The sequence below is a fragment of the Ochotona curzoniae genome, unplaced genomic scaffold (assembly GCF_017591425.1).
Source record: "Ochotona curzoniae isolate NIBS_2020 unplaced genomic scaffold, NIBS_Ocur_1.0 scaffold_3890, whole genome shotgun sequence".
Taxonomy (NCBI): domain Eukaryota; kingdom Metazoa; phylum Chordata; class Mammalia; order Lagomorpha; family Ochotonidae; genus Ochotona; species Ochotona curzoniae.
The window spans coordinates 41,720,029-41,742,556 of NW_024467115.1; the positions used below are offsets into that span (position 1 = coordinate 41,720,029).

Here is a 22,528-nt window from a genome sequence, read left to right on the forward strand (position 1 = left end):
AAAGCCCTGTCCCCACTCAGCATTGAATCAGCTGTGCCATGTGAAGGCTTTGGAGAGGGGTGGGGCAGGGATCCTGTGACCAGCTCAGAGCTCCGTCCCCTGGCTGCAGGGGTGGATACAGGGGGCAGGGATCTTGCGATTAGTTCCCTCAGCTGTTCATGTCTGAGTGTGTCCCTCAAGGATCCCTGCATCCCAGCACATGTGCCTATGCTCAGTGAACAAGGAGGAGACCTCAGGATTGGGCAGTAACCCAGGGGTCCCACCCTGGCCAGGGGGTGGCATAGTATCCGGCCTGGTGCTACCCAGCGAGGGCTTGACGGCTTTAAACTATTCCTCCCTTGTCTTCCAGGTCTCTTAGAAAATATGAACACGAATTTGCAGCCACAGAATTTTGGTATTAAAAGGTACAGAAGGTCCCAAGACACAGAAGAGGAGCCGTTTCTCAAACATCATGCCAGCAGACGCCGTGTTCTAGGGCAGCAGACACGGCCATAGCAGAGCCGTGATGTGCTGTGCTGCTTGGCATGGAGCAGTCCTAAGGAGAGCCAGAGAATAATGCATTTTCTGGGCTTTGTAGGGAAAAAATCCAGACATTTCCCAAAGTGGCTCTGAACAGACAGGGGCCTGTTCTGTTCTGATAAATGCCCGACAATGGTGGGTTTCCTCATAGGAACCACACATCCCTGCAGACCAGGTTGAGGCTGGAAAGCTGCTCAGGACCCAGTAGGTGGTGGACTGACCATGGCCTTGGTTGTGCTGAATTGGCTTATCCTGACTCATCTAAGGAGATAAGAAGTTGGCCAAGGATGAAGGGCAGGAGGGAGGTGCTGGCTGATCTGAGAGCCAGCTGCAGGCACAAGTGGCTTACCTGGCCACCCTCTGCCAGGTGGCCGCATGCTGGGCAGTTCTGTGCGGTGTGCAGGGCATGGCCTCTGTGACACGCGTGACATGTCAGCACAACCATGTCTCCGGCAGCAGCTTCTTTCAGCCACGTGTACTCATGGCCCCGGGTCCAGGCAGAGTCAGAGGGCGTCAACAGGTGCTCAGGCTGCTGCGGCTTCATGCAGGTTCAGTGACAGAGCTCGGGACTAAGAGAGAGCAAACACCTCAGAGCAGAGAGTCACCCATCTCAGAAGGGAAAGCGGTGCATGGGGGCACCAAGGGGAGTGGGTGGTGCCTGGAGTGGGTGGTGACTGGGGTGGGTGGTGTGGAGTGGGTGGTGTGGAGTGGGTGGTGACTGGAGTGGGTGGTGTGGAGTGGGTGGTGACCGGAGTGGGTGGTGACCGGAGTGGGTGGTGTGGAGTGGGTGGTGTGGAGTGGGTGGTGTGGGGTGGGTGGTGTGGAGTGGGTGGTGTGGAGTGGGTGGTGACTGGAGTGGGTGGTGTGGAGTGGGTGGTGTGGAGTGGGTGGTGTGGGGTGGGTGGTGTGGAGTGGGTGGTGTGGAGTGGGTGGTGACTGGAGTGGGTGGTGTGGAGTGGGTGGTGACTGGAGTGGGTGGTGTGGAGTGGGTGGTGTGGAGTGGGTGGTGTGGAGTGGGTGGTGTGGAGTGGGTGGTGTGGAGTGGGTGGTGACTGGAGTGGGTGGTGTGGAGTGGGTGGTGACTGGAGTGGGTGGTAACTGGAGTGGGTGGTGTGGAGTGGGTGGTGTGGAGTGGGTGGTGTGGAGTGGGTGGTGTGGAGTGGGTGGTGTGGAGTGGGTGGTGTGGTGGGTGGTGGTGGGTGGGTGGTGTGGAGTGGGTGGTGACTGGAGTGGGTGGTGTGGGTGGGTGGTGTGGGTGGGTGGTGGTGGGGTGGGTGGTGTGGGTGGGTGGTGCGGAGTGGGTGGTGTGGGTGGGTGGTGGTGGAGTGGGTGGTGATGGGTGGGTGGTGTGGGTGGGTGGTGTGGGTGGGTGGTGTGGAGTGGGTGGTGTGGGTGGGTGGTGTGGGGTGGGTGGTGGTGGGTGGGTGGTGTGGAGTGGGTGTGTGGGTGTGGTGGTGGTGGGTGGGTGGTGTGGGTGGGTGGTGTGGAGTGGGTGGTGATGGGGTGGGTGGTGTGGAGTGGGTGGTGTGGGTGGGTGGTGGTGTGGAGTGGGTGGTGTGGGTGGGTGGTGTGGAGTGGGTGGTGGTGGGTGGGTGGTGTGGAGTGGGTGGTGTGGAGTGGGTGGTGTGGGTGGGTGGTGGGGTGGGTGGTGTGGGTGGGTGGTGTGGGTGGTGTGGTGGGTGGGTGTGGTGTGGGTGGGTGGTGTGGGTGGGTGGTGTGGGTGGGTGGTGTGGGTGGGTGGTGGTGGGTGGGTGGTGTGGAGTGGGTGGTGTGGGTGGGTGGTGTGGGTGGGTGGTGTGGAGTGGGTGGTGTGGGTGGTGTGGTGTGGGGTGGGTGGTGTGGGTGGGTGGTGTGGAGTGGGTGGTGTGGGGTGGGTGGTGGTGGGTGGGGTGGTGTGGAGTGGGTGGTGTGGGTGGGTGGTGGTGGGTGGGTGGTGTGGAGTGGGTGGTGTGGAGTGGGTGGTGTGGGTGGGTGGTGGTGGGTGGGGGTGTGGGTGGGTGGTGTGGGTGGGTGGTGTGGGTGGGTGGTGTGGAGTGGGTGTTGTGGAGTGGGTGGTGTGGGTGGGTGGTGTGGAGTGGGTGGTGTGGGTGGGTGGTGTGGGTGGGTGGTGTGGAGTGGGTGGTGTGGGTGGGTGGTGTGGAGTGGGTGGTGTGGGTGGGTGGTGTGGGTGGGTGGTGTGGAGTGGGTGGTGTGGGTGGGTGGTGTGGGTGGTGGGTGGTGGGTGGGGTGGTGGTGGGTGGGTGTGTGTGGGTGGGTGGTGTGGAGTGGGTGGTGGTGGGGTGGGTGGTGTGGGTGGGTGGTGGTGGAGTGGGTGGTGTGGGTGGTGGTGTGGGTGGGTGTGGTGGTGGTGTGGTGTGGGTGGGTGGTGTGGGTGGTGTGGGTGGGTGGTGGGGTGGGTGGTGTGGGTGGGTGGTGTGGGTGGGTGGGTGGTGTGGGTGGGTGGTGTGGGTGGGTGGTGTGGGTGGGTGGTGTGGAGTGGGTGGTGGTGGGTGGTGGGTGGTGTGGGTGGGTGGTGTGGGTGGGTGGTGGTGGGTGGGTGGTGTGGGTGGGTGTGGTGGGTGGGTGGTGGTGGGTGGGTGGTGGTGGAGTGGGTGGTGTGGGTGGGTGGTGTGGGTGGGTGGTGTGGGTGGGTGGTGTGGAGTGGGTGGTGTGGGTGGGTGGTGTGGGTGGGTGGTGTGGGTGGGTGTGTGTGGAGTGGGTGGTGACTGGGTGGGTGGTGTGGGGTGGGTGGTGTGGGTGGGTGGTGTGGAGTGGGTGGTGTGGGGTGGGTGGTGGTGGTGTGGGGTGGTGTGGGTGGGTGGTGTGGGGTGGGTGGTGTGGGTGGTGGTGTGGGGTGGGTGGTGTGGGTGGGTGGTGTGGGTGGGTGGTGTGGGTGGGTGGTGTGGGTGGTGTGGTGTGGGTGGGTGTGGTGTGGGTGGGTGGTGTGGGTGGGTGGTGTGGGGTGGGTGGTGTGGGTGGGTGGTGTGGTGTGGGTGGTGTGGGTGGGTGGTGTGGAGTGGGTGGTGTGGGTGGGTGGTGTGGGTGGGTGGTGTGGGGTGGTGGTGTGGGTGGTGGTGTGGGTGGGTGGTGTGGGTGGGTGGTGTGGGTGGGTGGTGTGGGTGGGTGGTGTGGGTGGGTGGTGTGGGTGGGTGGTGTGGGTGGTGGTGGTGGGTGGTGGTGGTGGTGTGGGTGGGTGGTGTGGTGGGTGTGGAGTGGGTGGTGTGGGTGGTGGTGTGGTGTGGGTGGTGTGGGTGGGTGGTGTGGGTGGGTGGTGTGGGTGGGTGGTGTGGGTGGTGGTGTGGGTGGTGTGTGGGTGGGTGGTGTGGGTGGGTGGTGTGGGTGGGTGGTGTGGAGTGGGTGGTGTGGGTGGGTGGTGTGGGGTGGGTGGTGTGGGTGGTGGTGTGGGTGGTGGTGTGGGTGGGTGGTGTGGGTGGGTGGTGTGGGTGGTGGTGTGGGTGGGTGGTGTGGAGTGGGTGGGTGGTGTGGGTGGGTGGTGTGGGTGGTGTGGTGGGTGGTGTGGGTGGTGGGTGGGTGGGTGTGGGTGGTGGTGTGGGTGGGTGGTGGTGGGTGGGTGGTGTGGAGTGGGTGGTGGGAGTGGGTGGTGTGGGTGGGTGGTGTGGTGTGGGTGGTGTGGAGTGGGTGGTGTGGAGTGGGTGGTGTGGAGTGCGTGGTGTGGAGTGGGTGGTGTGGAGTGCGTGGTGTGGAGTGCGTGGTGTGGAGTGGGTGGTGTGGAGTGGGTGGTGACTGGAGTGGGTGGTGTGGAGTGCGTGGTGTGGAGTGCGTGGTGTGGAGTGCGTGGTGACTTGAATAGATGATTTTGTGGATCTGTGTGGTGGGTGACATCCCTGGTTTGTGTTTTTATCTGTGTGGGGGAATAGCACACACGTCAGTGCGCTAAGAAATCTCTCTGGCCACGTGAGAAGTCCATGAAATACTACATTTATTTGTGGTTGAGTCTCTGTTCCCCGCAGGAAGCAGATCTACATGTCACCGTCTCTCCTGCCCCTAAGCCCTGCTGTGACCTGCATGTGACACGCACGATGCCAGACGGCTGTTGGGAGCAAGCATGGCCCACAGCAACGGGCCTGGCCAAGTGTGCAGGGCCAGCTGTGCAGACTCGGACTACACTGACTGCATCGTCACGTGTTCCCCTGGTCTCTGCTGGTGAGGACTGAAGATCCGTCAGAGTGGGTCGGCGGCATGGAGAAGCAAGCTTGCACACCTTCCCTGGCCATCCGGGGCTGTGTACAGCGCCTCCTGCCAGGCCGCCGGCATGCGGCGGCTCTCACATGGCTGTCTGCACTTCCCGCTGCTCCGTGTGGGCCGTGGGCCTGGCAGCTGGCATCCCATCAGGCAGCCTGGCCTCCAAGTGCTCCACTGTCCCGTAGGCCACCATGCTCACAGCGAGCACCCCCAGCAGGACGTAGAGCTTGACGCTGACGCAGAGGGCCGTGCTGTAGCCAAAGGCGATGACGAAGCCCAGGGCCTCACAGAGGCGGTAGCTGGCGAAGGCAGCTTCCTTGTGCTTCTCAAACAGGACTCCATACAGAGCTGCAAGGCAGGTGGGGAGTGAGCGCTGTGAAACCCCGAGGAGCCCGGGAGCTGGTGCTGGGCACAATGCCCTGTGCCCGGCTGACACTGGGTGCCATGTCCCTCGCTCAGCCCACTGTGCCACTCACCTCTTGCTCTTTGAAATGGGGGCTTCACCACCCCCACCCACTGCACTCAGATTTGAGTGGTCTCAAGCCTTCGTTAAAGCTGGGTGCACACCTGCACAGAGGTGCAGGGGGGATTGGTGCTGGCCGGGAAGCCCCCTAACCCTGCAGCACACAGGCCGGCAGCCCCTAGTTCCCAATGCCAAGGTCACTCCTGGCCCCATCTTGAGTCTGATTTGAATCTAAACAGAAGAGTGGCTAAGTGTCACGTTGCAGGAACTCACGGCCAGTGGGGAGGACGGTGACACAAAGTCAGCTAACGTGGCCTTTCAACAACTCAGTCTGCAGAACGGGATGCCAGAGCTGCTGGGGATGTGTGCAGGGGAGCTGGGCCCAAGTGTGCTAATGCACACGGGGGCCGGTGAGAGCTGGGACCTGCTGTGTCCCCTGCACGTGCTGACACAAGCAGAGAAGGAGATGGGCATGCATGGGGCGGGTCACATGTCCGCACACGTGCCCTGCGACCATCCGCGGAGGGCCCAGCCTCAGGAGCCAGGAGCACAGCCCACACCGCGTCTCGGGTTTTTCACACTGATCTCCACTGAAGCAACATGAGGTCCTTGCATGCATGGCTGAGCCTCGGGCTCCAGCAAGGGACACGCAGGGTGTACCTGGGAAAGCCTGCACTGCTGGGCGGCAGGATGGACGCACTGTGAGTCTGTCCCACGGCCAGGTGGAGCTGCCGCGGACAGACTGAGGCCTGATCCGCAAAGCCTAGTGCTCAGAGTGGGTGACATGATGGAGACACCCTCCGAGGAACAGCTGGGCTGGTGTCCGTCAGGGGCAGAACAAGTGAATGTGGAGGAGAAACGCGGGCAGAAGGAATGAGTGAGCAGGATAAAGCTCAGACACTCCACAAGGAGAAAGAGAGCACCCACGTGGCTGCCCCTCGCCTGCAGGGGCACTTGTTCCATCCCCTGACGGCCTGGAGGTTGGAGGTCAGAGGTTGGAGGGCGACCCTTGAGAACTGAAGGTTGAGACGGTAAAGTAGGACGAGTTCCCTCAGGGACCTGGCGGGGGCACGCTGACCAAGTGGCACGTCTGCACACGGCCCTCGGGGGACACCTGACATAAGAGGGTGGGCAGTTGCTTCCCACGGGGCGCTGCCTCCCCAGCCCAGCCCGCAAAGGGCACCGGACACACCCTGAGGCCCGGTGACCTCAGACGCGGGGAGGTGATGGGAAAGAAGGGGTGTCAGGGACAGCTGTCGTGACCTCCTCGGGTACCCTGGCTCCCAGGAGGCATCCTGGGCAGACCACCATGCCAGTGGGAAAGCTGAAGGAGCCATAGCAACTCTGCATGAGGGCTGGGATCAAAGACAGGGTGTCTGGTGCAGTAAGTGTTGAAATCTGGGCCTTGGCTTTGAGGTGCTTGGGTCAAACTGCCTTGTTGCAATGCTGGGCTTATCACTAGAGTGCAAGTTCAAATCCTGGCTGCCTCATTTCCGGCCCAGCTCCCTGCTGATGTGTCCGGGAAAGCAACAGAAGATGGTCCAGAGGCTTGGTGCCCTGCACCCACGTGGGAGACCCGGAGGAATTCAGGCTCTTGGGCATCGTGGTCCTGTGCAGCCTGAGCCAGCGGCTGGAAGATGGCTCTGTCTCTCCCTCCCTTTCTGTCCCTCTGCCTTTCAAATAAGTAAATCTTTGAGGACAGAAATCCGTGCCTGGTTTTGTTTGTTCGTTTATGTCATGCATTATCTGGGAGCTTTCTGGTCACCCCTACGCTCTGGAACCTACTGAGCAAGGATAATTATCTACCTCAGCCTAGGGCTCCAGCTGTACCGGACAGGTCGCGCCAGGGCGTGCTGGGCACAGGCTCTCGGGGAAGGCTTTTGTCAGCTCTGCGCAAACCCGAGAGCACTGTGTGTGCTTGTGAGAGGAAGGCAGCACGGCTCTCGGCTGGCCCCGACCACCTCATCTCCCTGGGTGACAGGGCCAAGTGCTAGAGCTGGCTTCTCACCCCTGAATGAGGGGACACAGAGGCAGGGCACAGGTGGTCCTGTCAGCTGGCAGACAGGGTACCAGGGCATCGTCTGGGAGAGCCCATGGCTAGCTCCTGCCCAGGAACAGCCCCTTGGCCGCACGGGACAGGGCGACCCCAAACCAGCTGGCCTGCGCTGAGGCGGTGCCCTGGTGTGGGGGAGTTGCTGTGGGAACTTTGTCTTTGAACAAAGCGCAAAGTAATTTCCTGTTAGTGCCTCTTTCCCGGCCTCACCAGGTCACTCCACGCTCTGAGGACCTTGCTACCACTGGCGCTGAGGCACCTGCAGCGCAAGCAGGGCCTGGCCGTGTCCCTGGCCCTCTGAGGGAAAGGCAGCTGAGCGGGCGCGCTCCTGCTCCGGGAGGGAGAGCAGGTGTGGCTGACAGCGAGCCATGGTGCAGGGCGCTGGGGGCGGCTCTGAGGCTGCACTTGGAGAAGGCGGGAGAGATCAGACACCCCCTCCGTTTCAGGCTGTGAAACGGGCACTCGAGCAGGCGGGTGAAGTCAGGGATCCTTCGCCGGGCTGGGGAATAACTTACCTGGCACTCGGATTCCCTCTGGCTCCCCGAGGCCCAACCTGGGCAGGGGAGGGGCAGACACACAGGCTCGATTTGGGGGCCACAGAGGCAGCTGTGGTCCTGGGGAGCCCTAAGATGAGGATGACTGAGACTCGGAGCCCATCAGTGGACTGGATAGAGCCCCCTCCCACTATTCACCAGAAGGCCATCTGTGGAAAAGAAGGAAGGACGGCCTGCAGTCCTATCCTGTACACCAAGACACGGCGGGCTGCTCATGCTAAGCAGAGGAAAAGCCAGGTCCTGGGAGGGCATGAGGGCTTCTTCATGGAAACTGCTAGTGTAGTCTCTAATCCTTGAGGGATTCCTGGAGAGGGAGGAGGTGTGAGTGAGGGTGTGTGACAGAGGAAGAGGTGTGAGGGAGGAGGTGTGAGGGAAGAGGAGGTGTGAGGGAGGAGGAGGTGAGGGAGGAGGAGGTGTGAGGGAGGAGGTATGAGATGGAGGAGATTTGAGGAGGAGGTGTGAGGAAGAGGTGTGAGGGAGGTGTGAGGGAGGAGGTGTGAGGGAGGAGGAGGTGAGGGAGGAGGAGGTGTGAGGAGGAGGATGTGTGAGGGAGGAGGTATGAGGTGGAGGAGATTTGAGGAGGAGGTGTGAGGGAGGTGTGAGGGAGGAGGAGGTGTGAGGGAGGAGATGTGAGGGAGGGGGTGTGAGGGAGGAGGAGGTGAAGGAAGAGGAGGTGTGAGGGAGGAGGAGGTGAGGGAGGAGGATGTGTGAGGAAGGAGGTATGAGGTGGAGGAGATTTGAGGAGGAGGTGTGAGGGAGGTGTGAGGGAGGAGGAGGTGTGAGGGAGGAGGTGTGAGGGAGGGGGTGTGAGGGAGGAGGAGGTGAAGGAAGAGGAGGTGTGAGGGAGGAGGAGGTGAGGGAGGAGGATGTGTGAGGAAGGAGGTGTGAGGTGGAGGAGATTTGAGGAGGAGGTGTGAGGGAGGTGTGAGTGAGGAGGAGGTGTGAGGGAGGAGGAGGTGAGGGAGGAGGATGTGTGAGGAAGGAGGTATGAGGTGGAGGAGATTTGAGGAGGAGGTGTGAGGGAGGTGTGAGTGAGGAGGAGGTGTGAGGGAGGAGGAGGTGTGAGGGAGGAGGTGTGAGGGAGGAGGTATGAGGGAGGTATGAGGGAGGAGGAGGTGAGGGAGGATATGTGAGGGAGGAGGAGGTGAGGGAGAAGGAGGTGTGAGGAGGAGGTGTGAGGGAGGAGGTGTGAGGAGGAGGTGTGAGGGAGGGGGTGTGAGGGAGGAGGAGGATGTGTGAGGGAGGAGGTATGAGGTGGAGGAGATTTGAGGAGAAGGTGTGAGGAGGAGGATGTGTATGGTGGAGGAGATGTGAGGTGGTGTTGTGAGTAGGTATGAGGAGGAGTTGTAAGGAGGTGTGAAGGGTCCCAGTGGTATGAGGGAGGAGGAGGTGTGAGGGAAGAGGAGGTGTGAGGAGGAGAAAGAGGTATAAGGAGGAGTTGTACGGAGGTGTGAAGGGGCCCAGTGGTGTGAGGGAGGAGGAGGTATGAGGGAGGAGGAGGTATGTGATGGAGGAGGTGTGAGGTAGAGGAGGTGTGAGGGAGGAAGAGGTGTGAGGAGGAGGTGTGAAGAGGTGGAGGAGGTGTGAGGTGGAGGTGAGAGAGGAAAGTCTCACCTTCATAATGTCCTATAATCTGTGTCCCCTTCTCAGTCATGATTCAATTCATCCAGAGGCACAGAATTGTCCTGGTTAAAACTGTAACACCTCCCGTTTCCAGAGCTTTCCATGGCGTTTTTGGGCACACCGGCAACCGACCCCCATCCTTCTCCTGTTGTCAGCATCCCCCCCCGTCTCAGCATCCGCCATGCACACCTGATTTCCACCCCTACTTCTCCCACACCCAGGGCCCCCCCCACGCCCCTGCCCACCGCCCAGGGAGTTCTGTCACCGACGGTGGGATCCGGGCTCACCGCTGTTCTGGGTCTGCCACACGGCGTCTGCCAGGCCCCAGAGGGCAGCGAAGACAAAGAACAGGGCGCGCTGGCTGGGGTGAGGACTCCACAGCAGGAGGGCCAGGATGCAGGAGACGTGGGCGATGGCACCTGCTCCAGGGGTGGGGGAAGCTGGAGTCACACGGGAAGGTGGCCATGCCGGCCCTCAGCGACCTCTGACCCCACCCCACGGCCTGGAGCCTGCCGTGTCCCAGAGTGTGTCCCCACAGACCCCACAGAGAGCAGGCTCTGTGTTGGCCAGGGTTGCCAACACAGAGAGGAAGAGAGGGAAGCGGAAGGGAGGGGAGAGAGGAGGGAGGGTAGGCAGGAGCGGGAAGGACAGAGGGACAAGAGGAGGGAGGGAAGGAAGAGGGGAGCGGGGGTCAGGGGGCCAGGGAAAGGGCCAGGCTGGAGAGCAGGGGTGGAGGCGGCAGGGACTGCTGAGCTCAAAGGGCTCTGTGCCCCCGCCAAGGCCCCACCCCTCGGGCCTGGAGCTGGGCCTGCAGCCACGGCCGCGTACCAAGCGCGTAGATGGCCACCCTGCCGGTGAACTGCGAGGCCTTCCCGTAGAGCATGGAGCACAGCGCGTCCGTGGCCGAGAAGCAGATCATCACGTAGCCCACGAAGTGGATGCCCAGCGCGCAGGTGATGTAGGACTGCGGAGAAAGCAGCGTCAGGCCAGTCCCCACCCAGCAGCCCTCTTGGCACATGCGTGGGAGCAGGGGGCCATGGCCAGCACGCCATGGTCCTTCCGTCCTTGTCACTCTCGAAGCTGCCCGAGTCTCCACTGGGCTGTGGGTGTGTGGACCAGCAGGAGGATCAGACACCTGTTCCCGTAGAGTCGCTTGTGCCCCTGCGAGTGGCTTCCCTGGAGCTCGGAGTGGCTCATGCCTGCTCCTTCCCCTGCCTGGGCAGCCAAGGTGGCAGCCTGGGCCCAGGCAGCCCTGTGCCCCTGGGGGAGGAGGTCCAGGAGCCTCCAGCTGCCCTGGTGTCATCTGGAAGGACCTGGACTCTGCCAGGCGCCTAGTGCACCTTCCCAGGTGCCTGCTGCACCACACCGGAGGCCCTGAGGCTGTGAACAAGTGAGCCAAGGTCAGCTCAGACTGTGCCAGTCCCAGGTTGACGGCCACGGTGTGTCCAGCAGCCCTGGGCTTCTTTCCCGCAGCGCTCGGGCAGGGGCAGGTGGGCAGCAGCTGCAGGCCATGTGACCTGTGGGCAGGGCCAGGACAGCCCCGAAGCTGTCGAGATGGCCTCACCTGTGTGAGAACCTGCCTGGTGGTACATCAAACATGGCAGGTCAAGGGCACGGGGAGACTCCCCAGGAACCCGGCAAGTGACTCTCAGGAATACAGGCCTGGCCCTTCCCCACGAAGGCCAAGGTCAAGCAAGATGGCACCCTAGTGAGATAAGGGGCTTGTGGGAGTCCAGGGGCTCTCCAAAGTGGGCGTCCTGAATGGGGAGCCCGGCCAGGGCAGGGGGGCGGTGGCAGGAGCCCTGTGCCGCAGTCTGGGCCCAGCCCTGCGGTCCCAGCTCGGCCCCTACCCGGGTGTACTCGCCCGACAGGAAGCCCTGCTGCAGCCCACTGTAGAGAGGCAGCAGGCTCAGCAGACACAGGCGCCTGTCCCGGAAGAGCCCGATGGTGGACAACAAGGTGGACCAGACGGCCGGCGCCTTCTCTCCTCCCTTCTTGGGCTGTTCGTTGTCTATGGGCTCCAGGAAAACGGCTATGAGCAGCACAGCCAGGACCCCGCTCCCTGCAGGGACAGGACAGGGCCACGGGCTGAGGGCCAGGACCCCGCTCCCTGCAGGGACAGGACAGGGCCACGGGCTGAGGGCCAGGACCCCGCTCCCTGCAGGGACAGGACAGGGCCACGGGCTGAGGGCCAGGACCCCGCTCCCTGCAGGGACAGGACAGGGCCACGGGCTGAGGGCCAGGACCCCGCTCCCTGCAGGGACAGGACAGGGCCACGGGCTGAGGGCCACACACAGAGTCCAGTGCCCCCAGCCCCTGGCGGTGCATGTCCAGGTCTAGGATTCCCTGTGGCCTGCGGGCTCTCGGGGTACCTACCCGTGTAGATGCCCAAAAGCGTGTAGATGAGCCCCTGTGAGGGCGGCTGGGTGCTGTTGGTGGATGTGGTGGCCATGAGGCAGTCACGGGCCCCACAGGATGCCAGCTGCTCCTCAGGGACGAGCTCTGGGGGTCGGAGGCGGACGGCACAGAACAGAGAGGTGTGGGGCAGTGCCTGAGACAGGTGCGGAATCGGGCCCCTCTGCCCCCTCTGTCTCCGGACCCCCGGCACACCCCGTGAAAGCTGACATTCACTGTGAGCACCTGCACAGCTATAGCCTAAGCACCCGGCTGGGAAGGCGCTGTCCCCAGGCCAAGGCAGCATTCATGTCCCGGGCAGAGGTGTCATTCGGACACATGCTTCCTGTGGGGGTCAGGATCGTGGCCCTAACGTGTGGCGCTGACACCTAGCCCGAGGGGGGTGAGCTCGGCCAGGCAGAGGGAGGTGGCCTGCCAGGGCACCCCATCCCCGGAGGCGTCTCAACCTCCCTCCCAAGAAGTCCCTGCCTGGTTTGGGGCCAGATGCTCTCCAGCCCCTCCCGCTGGCCCGGGACGAGCAGTGCCCGCACCAGGCTGGAACCTGGCTCTCGGCCCGTGGACAGAACCTTGCCACGTGAGTGTGCAGGCCGTTCTGTGGCCCTCTCCCTGCCCGCCTTCCCCTTACCCCGAGTGGGTGTCTGGCCAAGCACCAGAGAGGAGATCAGGTTGCCCCACACGCCAGACGACTGGAAGATGAGGAAGAAGAGGCCAAAGTACTGGTTCACCACGTCCTTGCTGAGGCGGCCTGTCTTGTCCGCGTGGGCGTGCCCGAGGCTGGTGAGGTAGGAGCCCTGGGCCGACCACAGGGGCGCTGCGCCGAGCCCCAGCAGGATGGAGGTGGGCATCAGCGTGTACCTGCACCAAGGCACACGCAGGCTGCACCCTGTCCCCACCCACGGGCCAGGTCTGTCCTGACTCGTACTCGTGGATGGAGCCCCAGGTCCCTGTGCCATTTTCGACAGCCTCGTGATGTGACTGACTGACTGCCTGTTGGCAGGATGGGCACTGCACAGGCACCCAGGAGAGATGCCAGCAAATCTGCCAGGACCGGTGCGTGCTGGATCACGTGGGGATGCCCCCTGGGCCCACGTGGAGCATGGTGCCCTGGGCCATGACTGGCACCTGGGGAGCTCAGCTCGGGGGAGGCGGCACCAGCTGGCGTGGTTCACTCCCTGCAGGCGGGGCTGAGGCACAGTCTGGCCTGCGGCTCCCAGCCCTGGCTAAATCCCTGAGACTCCCCTCCAAACCAGATTCCCTTTCTGCGGTTACCGGGGATCCCCTGCCACACTGGGATCCAGGGACGGGGTGGGGGTGGAGGTCCAACAGGAGGCTGAGAGCGAGGCCATGGCCATCCCAGCAATGAGGGCACTCTGGTGCAGTGATGGGCCGGGGGGCTGGCTGCATGTGATAGAGCTTGGGGTGGGGCCCCATACCAGCTGGCATAGAAATTGCCCAGTGAGAAGGCCACGTAGCCGCACATGGAGACAGCGATGGTCCACTTGCAGCCCAGGCTTTGGATGAGGACGGGCGGGAGGCACAGGGAGGACAGCAGGACGCCACCGTAGAGCGTGCCGAGCGTGGCCACTCCGAGGCCGGCCTCGCTGTGCAGGCTGCTCTGTGGAGACAGGACCGCGTGCACTGGCATGGGCGGCGGGGCACAGCCGAGGGGTGGGGCAGCAGAAGGGGCCTGAGCGCTGCCTGCCCCAAGGAGGGTGATCTGGAACTTTCTGGCTGTCACTCTAGTCGCTAGGACATGGGGGTGGGAGATCCGGACCTGTCTGGGACTTTGTTCTATCTTCTGCAACTTGCAGGACGCTGCACTTGGGCACCAGGGAGCTCTGCCCCCGGGGGTGCCAGGCAGAGCGGGCGCCACGGCCTGGCAGAGGGCTGCATGCCGCGCACTGCAGCATGGACGGGTCTCACCTCAAAGGCCCGATCATGAAGGTGGGGCCGTTTGCCAAGCGGAGCCCCAGTGCTGACGGTGTGCACTGACTGTGACTGTGTTAGAGTGCCGGGTTCGCATGTGCTGCGTGGGCCAACCCACAGATGAGTACATGAAGACTCCACGTGGGAGAGCTGCTGCGCAGTCCTGTGTGCCATCCACTCACCCGTGGAGACCCCCGAGGACCCTCCCGCCACAGCTCTGCATGACCTCCCGGCTGTCACGCTGAGACCCTGGGGCAGGTGCACATGGGATGGCCAGAGGGTCAGAGGCCTGAAGGCCAAGTGAGTGTGGAAGGGGTGGAGACAAGGCAAGGGCTAGGGTGTGGTGAGGGACTGGGGTAGACACACATCAAGAATATGCCAGCCACAGCAGTGGGCACGTGGGGCACCTGGCCCAGTCCCCAGCTCCCGGACGTGGGGGTCAGGGAGTTGGCACTGGGCTCCGAGGAGCCATTGGAACGGTGGGCAGGAGGCCAGCAGCCACACAGGCCGAGGACAGCACTGCTGAGTGGGGACAAGAGCTTTTGACCCCTGGCAGATGCCTGTTACAGCCAGACGTGCCTGAGCAGGGCAGCGAGCCAGCGAGGCTGTGGGCAGCACGGAGCCCTCTTCTCTCTGCCCAGTGACCCAGCCACCAGCCCACTGGGGGGGAAGGCCGGCCTGCCTGTACTGCCCCAGCCAGCAGGATGTGTTCCCCAGGCTGGCTGGCCACTGGCCCTGCCCATCCACACCCCAGGCTAGGGGAGCAGTCCCTGGGAGCGATCAGAGGCTCCCTGGTTCTCAGGCAGGAGTGGAGCCCACCCCAAGACACCTCCCAGGCTGTGGCAGCCCCGCCCCAGCCTTCCATGGCTCATAGCCAAGGCGAAGCAAAACACTTCATAGTGCAGACACTGCTTTGCCAAAGGTCATGGTTCTACCTGGAGCAGGTGCAGATGGCAGAGGCCCCATGAAGGTGGGCGAATAAGCCACGGCTGGAGCCATGCAAGCCACCAGCACTTCCCCGAGTCACCCACGGACAAGCAGGTTCTCACAGCTCAGTGCCCCAGGCCCGGGGTCTCTCACTAGGGTTGTTCACGCCCTCCAGCTGGCATATGTGTGGGCAGCAGACCCCGACAGAGCACTCACCTGCAAGTTCTGCAGCCCCCCATAGGCTGTGAAGAGCAGCAGGAACCCCAAGGATACCACGAGGACGTTCTTCAGGCCCCGCTCCATCGCGTCAAAGCCAGCGGGCACGCTGCTGCCACGCCCCTGCAGGAGCCTGCCCAGGAGCAGACAGGCGCTGGGCACCGGCAGCCTCACCGGCTAGGAGTGTATTGGTCACCACAGCTGCTCCTGGGTAATGCACATAGATATCAGTGGGGCTGGGAGGCAAAGGCTGCGCCAGGACACAGATCACTCCCAGCAGCTCACATGCCGCACACAATTCCCTGGGCTTTGCTAACAGTGCACGCCCTGTTTGACACCCCGAGATGGAGTTGTCTTCCACACCCCGAGCTGTCGGGGCAGAGTAGACTTGAGTCTTGCAGAGCAAAGCGTAAAGGTTGACTCCCACATAGGAAAACGCTCATCTGTATCAGGCTGAGCTGGTGACCGGAACCCCGTGGAGGCCAAAGTCTCAGAATCCCGGAGGCCTGAACATCTTGGCCAGGTGCCCTCCCGCTCCTGCTGCCGCCCGGTGTGGCTTCCCTGTGCTGTGGGGCAGCACTGTGCCACAAGGGCATCAGACAGCCTGGCCCACTGCAGCCCAGCAAGCACACGCCTGACTCCAGGGCACTGTGGGGCTTCAGGGAGGGAACAGACACTGGCCACATGGACAGCTGAGCTCTGAAACATGGCTCCTGCATCTGAGGGACAGACTTCAATTTTTTAAATAATGTTTACTTATTTATTTGAAAGGCAGAGTTAGAGAGATGCTCTATTTACTGGTTTACTTCCCAAATGGCTGTAATAGCTATGTGGAGGCCACGCCAAAGCCAGAGCTTCTTCCAGGTCTTCCATGCAGATGCAGGAACCCAGGCACTTGGACCATTGTCCACTGCCTTTTCAGATGCACTAGCAGGTAGCTGGATTGGAAGTGGAGCAGCCGGGACTTGAACCAGCACCCTCATGGACTGCCAGCATTCAGATAGCGCTTTACATGCAGTGCCACAATACCTGTCTTGAAGAGCTGAATTCTAAGTTACATTTCATTTCAGTTCATTGAAATTTACTTGACCACGTGCAATGAGCAACTCTGCATTAGAATGGCAGTTCCAAATTTCAAGGCTGGTAAGCATGAAAAACCATTTTCTCATGCAAGTATCAGTACAACTTGGGCATAGCAGATAAAGCCACTGCCTGCAGTCCTGGCATCCCGCATGGGCACCAGTCCAGGGTCCCAGCCGCTCCACTTCCTTCCCACCCCCCGCTAAAGGCCTGGAAAGAGCAGAATACGAACCAGTCAGAAATCTCCTAAGTCCTGTAGCCCAGCTCGGTCCAGGGACACGGGGTTTAGGAAGGAGACACGGGGTTTTGCATGCCGATTCCACACACAGCTTCACATTCAGACCAAGGTGAGAGCAGGTGCCATGCTCCCCTGACGTGTGACACTGTCGTGCACGCCCCGGGCTGGGGGCCCTTCGTGGGGTGACCTCAGGATTCCCGCCACTGCCTGATCCACAGGCTCCTCTTAGGAAAGGGCAGGGTCCGTGGAACAGGAAGAGAATGGCTCTGGGTGCTGGGAAGAGCCCGTGGCACCTGCTGACCACCACCGGCCGTGAACCGGATGCCAGCTGACCTTCAGGGACACACAGTCGGAGAGAATTGTAAGAATGTGGGACACATAGCAAGGAGGGGACATTTTTTTACACAAGTGACTTCCCTTCCACATCCTGGCACCACTTGTCCAGACTCCAGCGGGCAGTGGCTACCTGCAGTGGGCTTGCCCGTGAGGCTTTCCTGGGACCTGCTGGAACCTGCTGCCCTTCCTTCTGATTCGCCTCATCTCACCAGTGCCATGTGCAGCATCTGCCCGCAGGCTGGGGGAGCAGTTTTCTAAAGCTTCAATGCCAGCTCTTTGCAGTCAGCCCACATCTCCCAGCAATCAGTACAGTGGTGCAAAATAAAGCAAAAGCACAAAGCCCCAGCTTAGCCCCGCACTTGCGAGGCCCGCCTGCCTTTCGCTGCCACTGCCCGTCCTCAAATCTGAAAGTTGCTTGACTCTGGCCTGCTCCTCCCACCCCATGTCTCTGCATCCACGTGACAAGCCAGCAGGAGCTCTACAAGTGGTCTGGCCCTCAAAGCAGACCCAGGGTGCAAGTCCCGCTTGCTGTGAGGAGCATGGGGCCACCCCAGGACTCCCGCCTGCTGCCCTTTACGGGGGCCCAGGCCCATCCTCATCAACCTGCACACTCTTGTACTTCAAAGGCTTCGGAGTGAGGCAAGGCGAGCTGTGGGCCCAGAACCCCAGTGACGCATGCACCCGCTGCACAGTCGCAGGGTGTCTCACTGCTCCTCGCCCAGTCCACCTGCTGCCAACGTCTCCTGAGAGGCAACAACAGACGGCCCACAGCCTGGAGCCCTGCCAACACGTGGGAGACCAGGGTGGAGTGCCGGGCTCCTGACGTGTGCCTGGCCTATGCTGCTGTGGCCATCTGGGGAGTGAAGCGGCGGAAGGAATATTTCTCAGTGTGTTTGTCCCTCTCTCTATCACTCTTTCCTTTCAAATAAATCTCTCTTTTCTTTAAAATAAAAAGCTATTTTAATGGCAATGACCTTGAACTCCAACCCTTGAAAGGTCTTCAAAAAGTCCACCCCAAATGGGTATTAACAAGTTACATGTGAATTTCAAGAATTTCAGCCCTAAAGACTCTTTTATTCCACACCCACCTGACTTTGTGCTGTCCCCGTGTGTGTCAGACGGGGAGAGAACAGCCTGCTCTGGACGCCTGAGGACGGCCTGACCTGCAGAGCTGCTCTGCCTGTGGGCAGCAGAGCGAGGAGCCAGGAGCCTGGCTCGGGCCTCCGAAGGCTGGCATCCGACACACAGCCCCTTAACACAAAGGCCACCCCTCAGTGCAAGGCGAGCACCCCTCTGGGATTTGCTCTCCCAACGTGATCACCTCCTGGAGGTCTGAGGAGGAGCCTGTGGGGACGTGGCTGCTGATGGAATGTTCTAGAGAGCCCAGGCCACTGCACAGCATGAACCACATCAGCAGCCACTGGAGGCCAAGAGGCTTCCCAGGTTCTGAGTGCTGTCAGCTCACATTTGAATCAGAAGATCTGAGCCAATGCCATGGCATTGCAAGCTAAACCTCCACCTGGGTCGCCAGCATCCTCTGTGTATACCAGTTCCAGTCACAGTGGCGGGACTTTGGGTCCAGCTCCCTGCTGATGGCCTGGGAATGCAGCAGAGGCCCAAACGCTTGAGCCCTGCACCCGCATGGGAGACCTGGAAGAGGCTCCTGGCTTTGGCCTGGCCCAGCTTTGGCTGTTGCAGCCATTTGGGGAGCAAACCAGTCAACGGGAGATGGGAGATCACACCCCCCTCCCTTTCTCTGTAGCTTTGATTTTCATATTCAAAAAAAATCTTTAAAAACTAATAATGGGGCCCGGCGCGGTGGCACAGTGGTTAAGGTCCTTGCCTTGCACGCCTGGTATCCCATATGGGTGCCGGTTCTATCCCGGCAGCCCCGCTTCCCTTCCAGCTCCCTGCCTGTGGCCCGGGAGAGCAGTCGAGGACAGCCCAAAGCTTTGGGACCCTGCACCCACGTGGGAGACCCGGAAGAGGCTCCTGGCTTCGGATCGACATAGTATCGGCCGTTGCGGCTCACCTGGGGAGTGAGTCATCGGACGGAAGATCTTCCTCTCTGTCTCTCCTCTCTGTATAACCGCCTTTCCAATTAAAAAATAATAAAAATAAATCTTTTTTAAAAAACTAATAATGATTATACTAAATTGTTTGAGGAAAAAAAAACCCGAATCAGAGACTTCCTGCTAAGCAGCCGAGGATCTGCTGCTGATGTGAGAGAAGCCTGGCCACAGCCTGGTCTACACGAAGCTCTCCTGTCGGACTCGGATGGGGTCTCTCGGCCTTTAAATCTGTGCCTTCTTTCCTTCTTTTTTTTGAAGTCTGTCTCATTTTCATTTATTTGAATGGCAAAGAGAGAGCTCTCCTATCTGCTGACACACAACAGCCAGGACTGGGCCCAGGTCTTGCGTGAGTGGCAGGGACCCACTGCCTGCTGCCTCACATGGCACCCAGCAGCAGGAAACCGGATCCAGAGTGGCCGGGACTCCATCCAGGCACACCATGATGCCCTGCTCTGTAGTTAACATGGAAAATGTGTCAACTGTGGAGCCCACGGATAGCTGAGCTGGGCACACAGCTCTCCCGTTGGCAGAACTGGACGGTCTGGCTCTACAGATGCCCAGGGCCCCATGACTCGTGGCACCTGCCAGGGCAGCGTGGTGCAAGGCAGGGAAGCCAAACACTGGAGTGCAGGTAGGAGCTGAGCCGGGCTGTGGGCCAGGTTCTGGGACTGTCCACGAGGTCACTCTGCTTGGGCTGAGCCGCAGTGATGCTAAACGACATGGCAACGTGGGGAGATGGCTGTGTCCCACAGCCCCCCAGAGCTGGAGCGTGCCCCGTATGGCCCCCTTGGTACAGCCCCCCAGAGCTGGGGCATACCCCGTATGGCCCCCTTGGTACAGCCCCCCAGAGCTGGGGCATACCCCGTATGGCCCCCTTGGTACAGCCCCCCAGAGCTGGGGCATACCCCGTATGGCCCCCTTGGTACAGCCCCCCAGAGCTGGAGCGTGCCCCGTATGGCCCCCTTGGTACAGCCCCCCAGAGCTGGAGCGTGCCCCGTATGGCCCCCTTGGTACAGCCCCCCAGAGCTGGGGCATACCCCGTATGGCCCCCTTGGTACAGCCCCCCAGAGCTGGGGCATACCCCGTATGGCCCCCTTGGTACAGCCCCCCAGAGCTGGAGCGTGCCCCGTATGGCCCCCTTGGTACAGCCCCCCAGAGCTGGAGCGTGCCCCGTATGGCCCCCTTGGTACAGCCCCCCAGAGCTGGGGCATACCCCGTATGGCCCCCTTGGTACAGCACTGTGGGGAAACCACTGTGCAGCACCTTTTGGATCCAGCAGCTTTCTTAGGGGAAGTGCTGAAGCTTAAACCAAAGCACAGCCTCATTTGCGTCCCCTGGGCCTGTACTGACAAACTGCCACCTGGCCATGTTCCATGCCAATGTCCGTCTCACACCCCCTGCCCCCAGGCAGCCCTCAAGGGTGCCAACCCAAAGCCCTGGCCACTCCTCAGCTGTGGCTGAGTCAGGCTTCCCACCTGTGGGCAGCTGCCTGGGGCCTGACCTGCCTCCGAGGAGCTGGGAGCAAGCAGCAGGTATGGTCGAGCCGGTGGGATGAGGTTCAGGTGCTGACCGTCCAGCCACTCCCCCGCAGTCCCACGCCCTGGGCCCAGCCTGGGGAGGACCGGCGAGCCCCTCCCTCAGCAGGAGCCCATGGCCTTGCGCTGCCTTGTGGGGGTGCCAGCAGCCTCGGGCCTCGCTCTCTGCTCTCCGTTGCCTCCGCTGCCTCCAGATCCCCAGCCACTTTCCCCTGGGTGAACACCTGCTCCTGGCTCAGCCTTCAGCCTGCCCCTCCTGGTGGGGCTGTGGGCGGGGAAAGGGGGAGGAGCCTGGCTGAGCACCTGTGGGAGCCCAGAGAGGTGTGTGACTCACTAGCAGGAGCTCCATGTGGGGTGGGGCCCCGGGAGCTGCTTTGGCGGAGGGGGGCGTTGCCTACGGGCCCCGGGGTCTGCCTGCGGGGTCCTGGGAGCTCCGAGGGTCCTCCATAGGTGGCACAGAGCCTGGGCTGTGGATGGGCAGGGCAAGCAGAACTGTGCTGTTCCAAGCAGTGGCCTGTGTCCTGGGTGATGCCCGGAGCCACTGGTGAAGTGGCCGTCCAAAGCCCTGGGGTCGAAGTGCTGGCTCCGAGGGCCCCCAGGGCACTGCTGCGCGAATTCACAAGAACACACAGACCTGCCCTCCTGCCCTGGCTGCCCTTGTCTGCCTGCCACTCCCGCTCCTGCCTGCTGAAGCTTTGGGCAATGAAAGGCCCTACCGAGGTCACAGAGGGACATGAGACATGCAGACCTGCTAGCACCTGTAAGGGGGGGCCCAGGAGCCAGGCTGGCAGCTCCTGTGTGGTCCGCCCAACCCCTGTCCCTGCAGGAAGGGGAGCCTAGGGCGTGTGGGCAATGTGGAGGGCTTGTCTGTGACCTACAATGAACAGGCTGAAGGGAGAGATGCTGTCTCTGGAAGAACTGGGTTAAAGCGAAGTTTCCCTGGGTGTGACCGAATTTTGACACTCACGCCTGGCTCGGACCTCTGGCAGCCCCTTGCCAAGGTCCAGCCGCCCTGACCCCTGGGAGGTAGCGTGTGACCTGTCCTTCTGCAGCCTGGTCTAAGGCAACTCAGGGAATTCCAGAGACAGTGCCTCCTGCCCAGGGCCCTGGGTTCGGAGCCCTTCTCGTGCGGCTGGTCCATCCACACACACCACGCCCGATTCTTGGGTGGCACCTCCCTACTTGGCCACCTGCGCTTAGGCAACCTTGGGCTTGGGTCTGAGGCTCCTGCACTGCAAGCCAACAACGGCTGCGAGCCTTGGCCTTGCCAAGTACTTTTGCTCCATGCCTTGGCAGCTCGTTGAGTCCCTGGTGCTGGCCAGAATAGCAGCAAGGAAGGACCCAGCGGGGCAGGGCTGGGCCCCCACCAAGGTCCCTTGTTCAGGTGACTGAGCAGAATCAGTCCTGGTATGACTGCTGGGCCCCGAGGGATTCTGTGGAAGGCAGGAGGTCAGCTGATAACTGAAGACAGGCCATCTCTTGCTGTGGCAGCCAAAAAGGGAGATGTGGGGTGGCAAGGGGTGTCAGCCTGGGGTTCTTGGGGAGCCTGATGCTTAGAGAGCCGCCTTCTCACCTTCTGCACTCGCCTGGGTGCTCTGACCCCGGGCGCCACTGGCCTCTGGCGATGAGCAGAGCCTCCAGATGAGGTGACCTTCTCCGTTCCCTCAAGCGAGTGCACACTTTCTCCCCAGCATTCCTCCAGCCAGCCCCAGATGAGCCCAGAGCCTTCGAGAGAGCTGCTGGGGCTGGTGGACAAGGCCTGCCAAGTCCCGCTACAGGCCACCCAGGGACCAGCAGGTGCACCAGTGACCACTAGCATCCTCCACAAAGCCACTCCCCGCCCTGGTCAGGCCCCGCCCTCCAGCTCCAGGCTGTCTATCACAAGGGGCAGAGGCAGGGGCCCTTGGATGTGGCCCTCAAGCAGTGGAGTGGTGACCATCCGGGCCGGAGGAGTGGTCAGGAGCTCGTGGCCCGTTTCACATCTCCCTAAGCCGCTGTAAAAGAGCCTTGTGTCAAACTCCAAGTCCTCCTTCCTTCCAGACAGCTACTGCTGGCGGACAGTGCCGGGGTCAAACTCCAATTCCTCCTTCCTTCCAGACAGCTACTGCTGGCGGACAGTGCCGGGGTCAAACTCCAAGTCCCCCTTCCTTCCAGACAGCTACTGCTGGCGGACAGTGCCGGGGTCTGGGCTGGTGTTGGTCTGAGCCTGCTTCTCGCTGCCATGGCCTGGATGACCCTGCCATGTGAGTGCAAATCTGGGATTGGCTGAGGAGAACTCCCTTGTGATGGACGTGTGTCAAGATTGTCCCCAGCTCATCCATCAGTGAAGACACAAGAGGCTACGCAGACTGACTCACGTGAGAACTAGGAGAGCAGAGCACATGTACAT

The 22,528-nt window shown here is 61.8% G+C and overlaps 1 protein-coding gene across 1 annotated transcript; it reads right to left on the bottom strand.

Moving 5' to 3' along the window:
- Positions 1 to 4,783: 4,783 nt before the first annotated feature.
- UNC93A (unc-93 homolog A) lies at positions 4,784 to 15,022 on the bottom strand. The gene is made up of 8 exons (XM_040965680.1): positions 14,879 to 15,022; positions 13,243 to 13,424; positions 12,435 to 12,664; positions 11,771 to 11,896; positions 11,245 to 11,456; positions 10,223 to 10,358; positions 9,682 to 9,813; positions 4,784 to 5,049 (listed from the first exon to the last, which is right to left on the bottom strand). The coding sequence occupies exons 1-8, from the start codon at positions 14,963 to 14,965 to the stop codon at positions 4,784 to 4,786; spliced, it is 1,371 nt and encodes a 456-aa protein (XP_040821614.1). The 5' UTR covers positions 14,966 to 15,022.
- Positions 15,023 to 22,528: the final 7,506 nt, after the last annotated feature.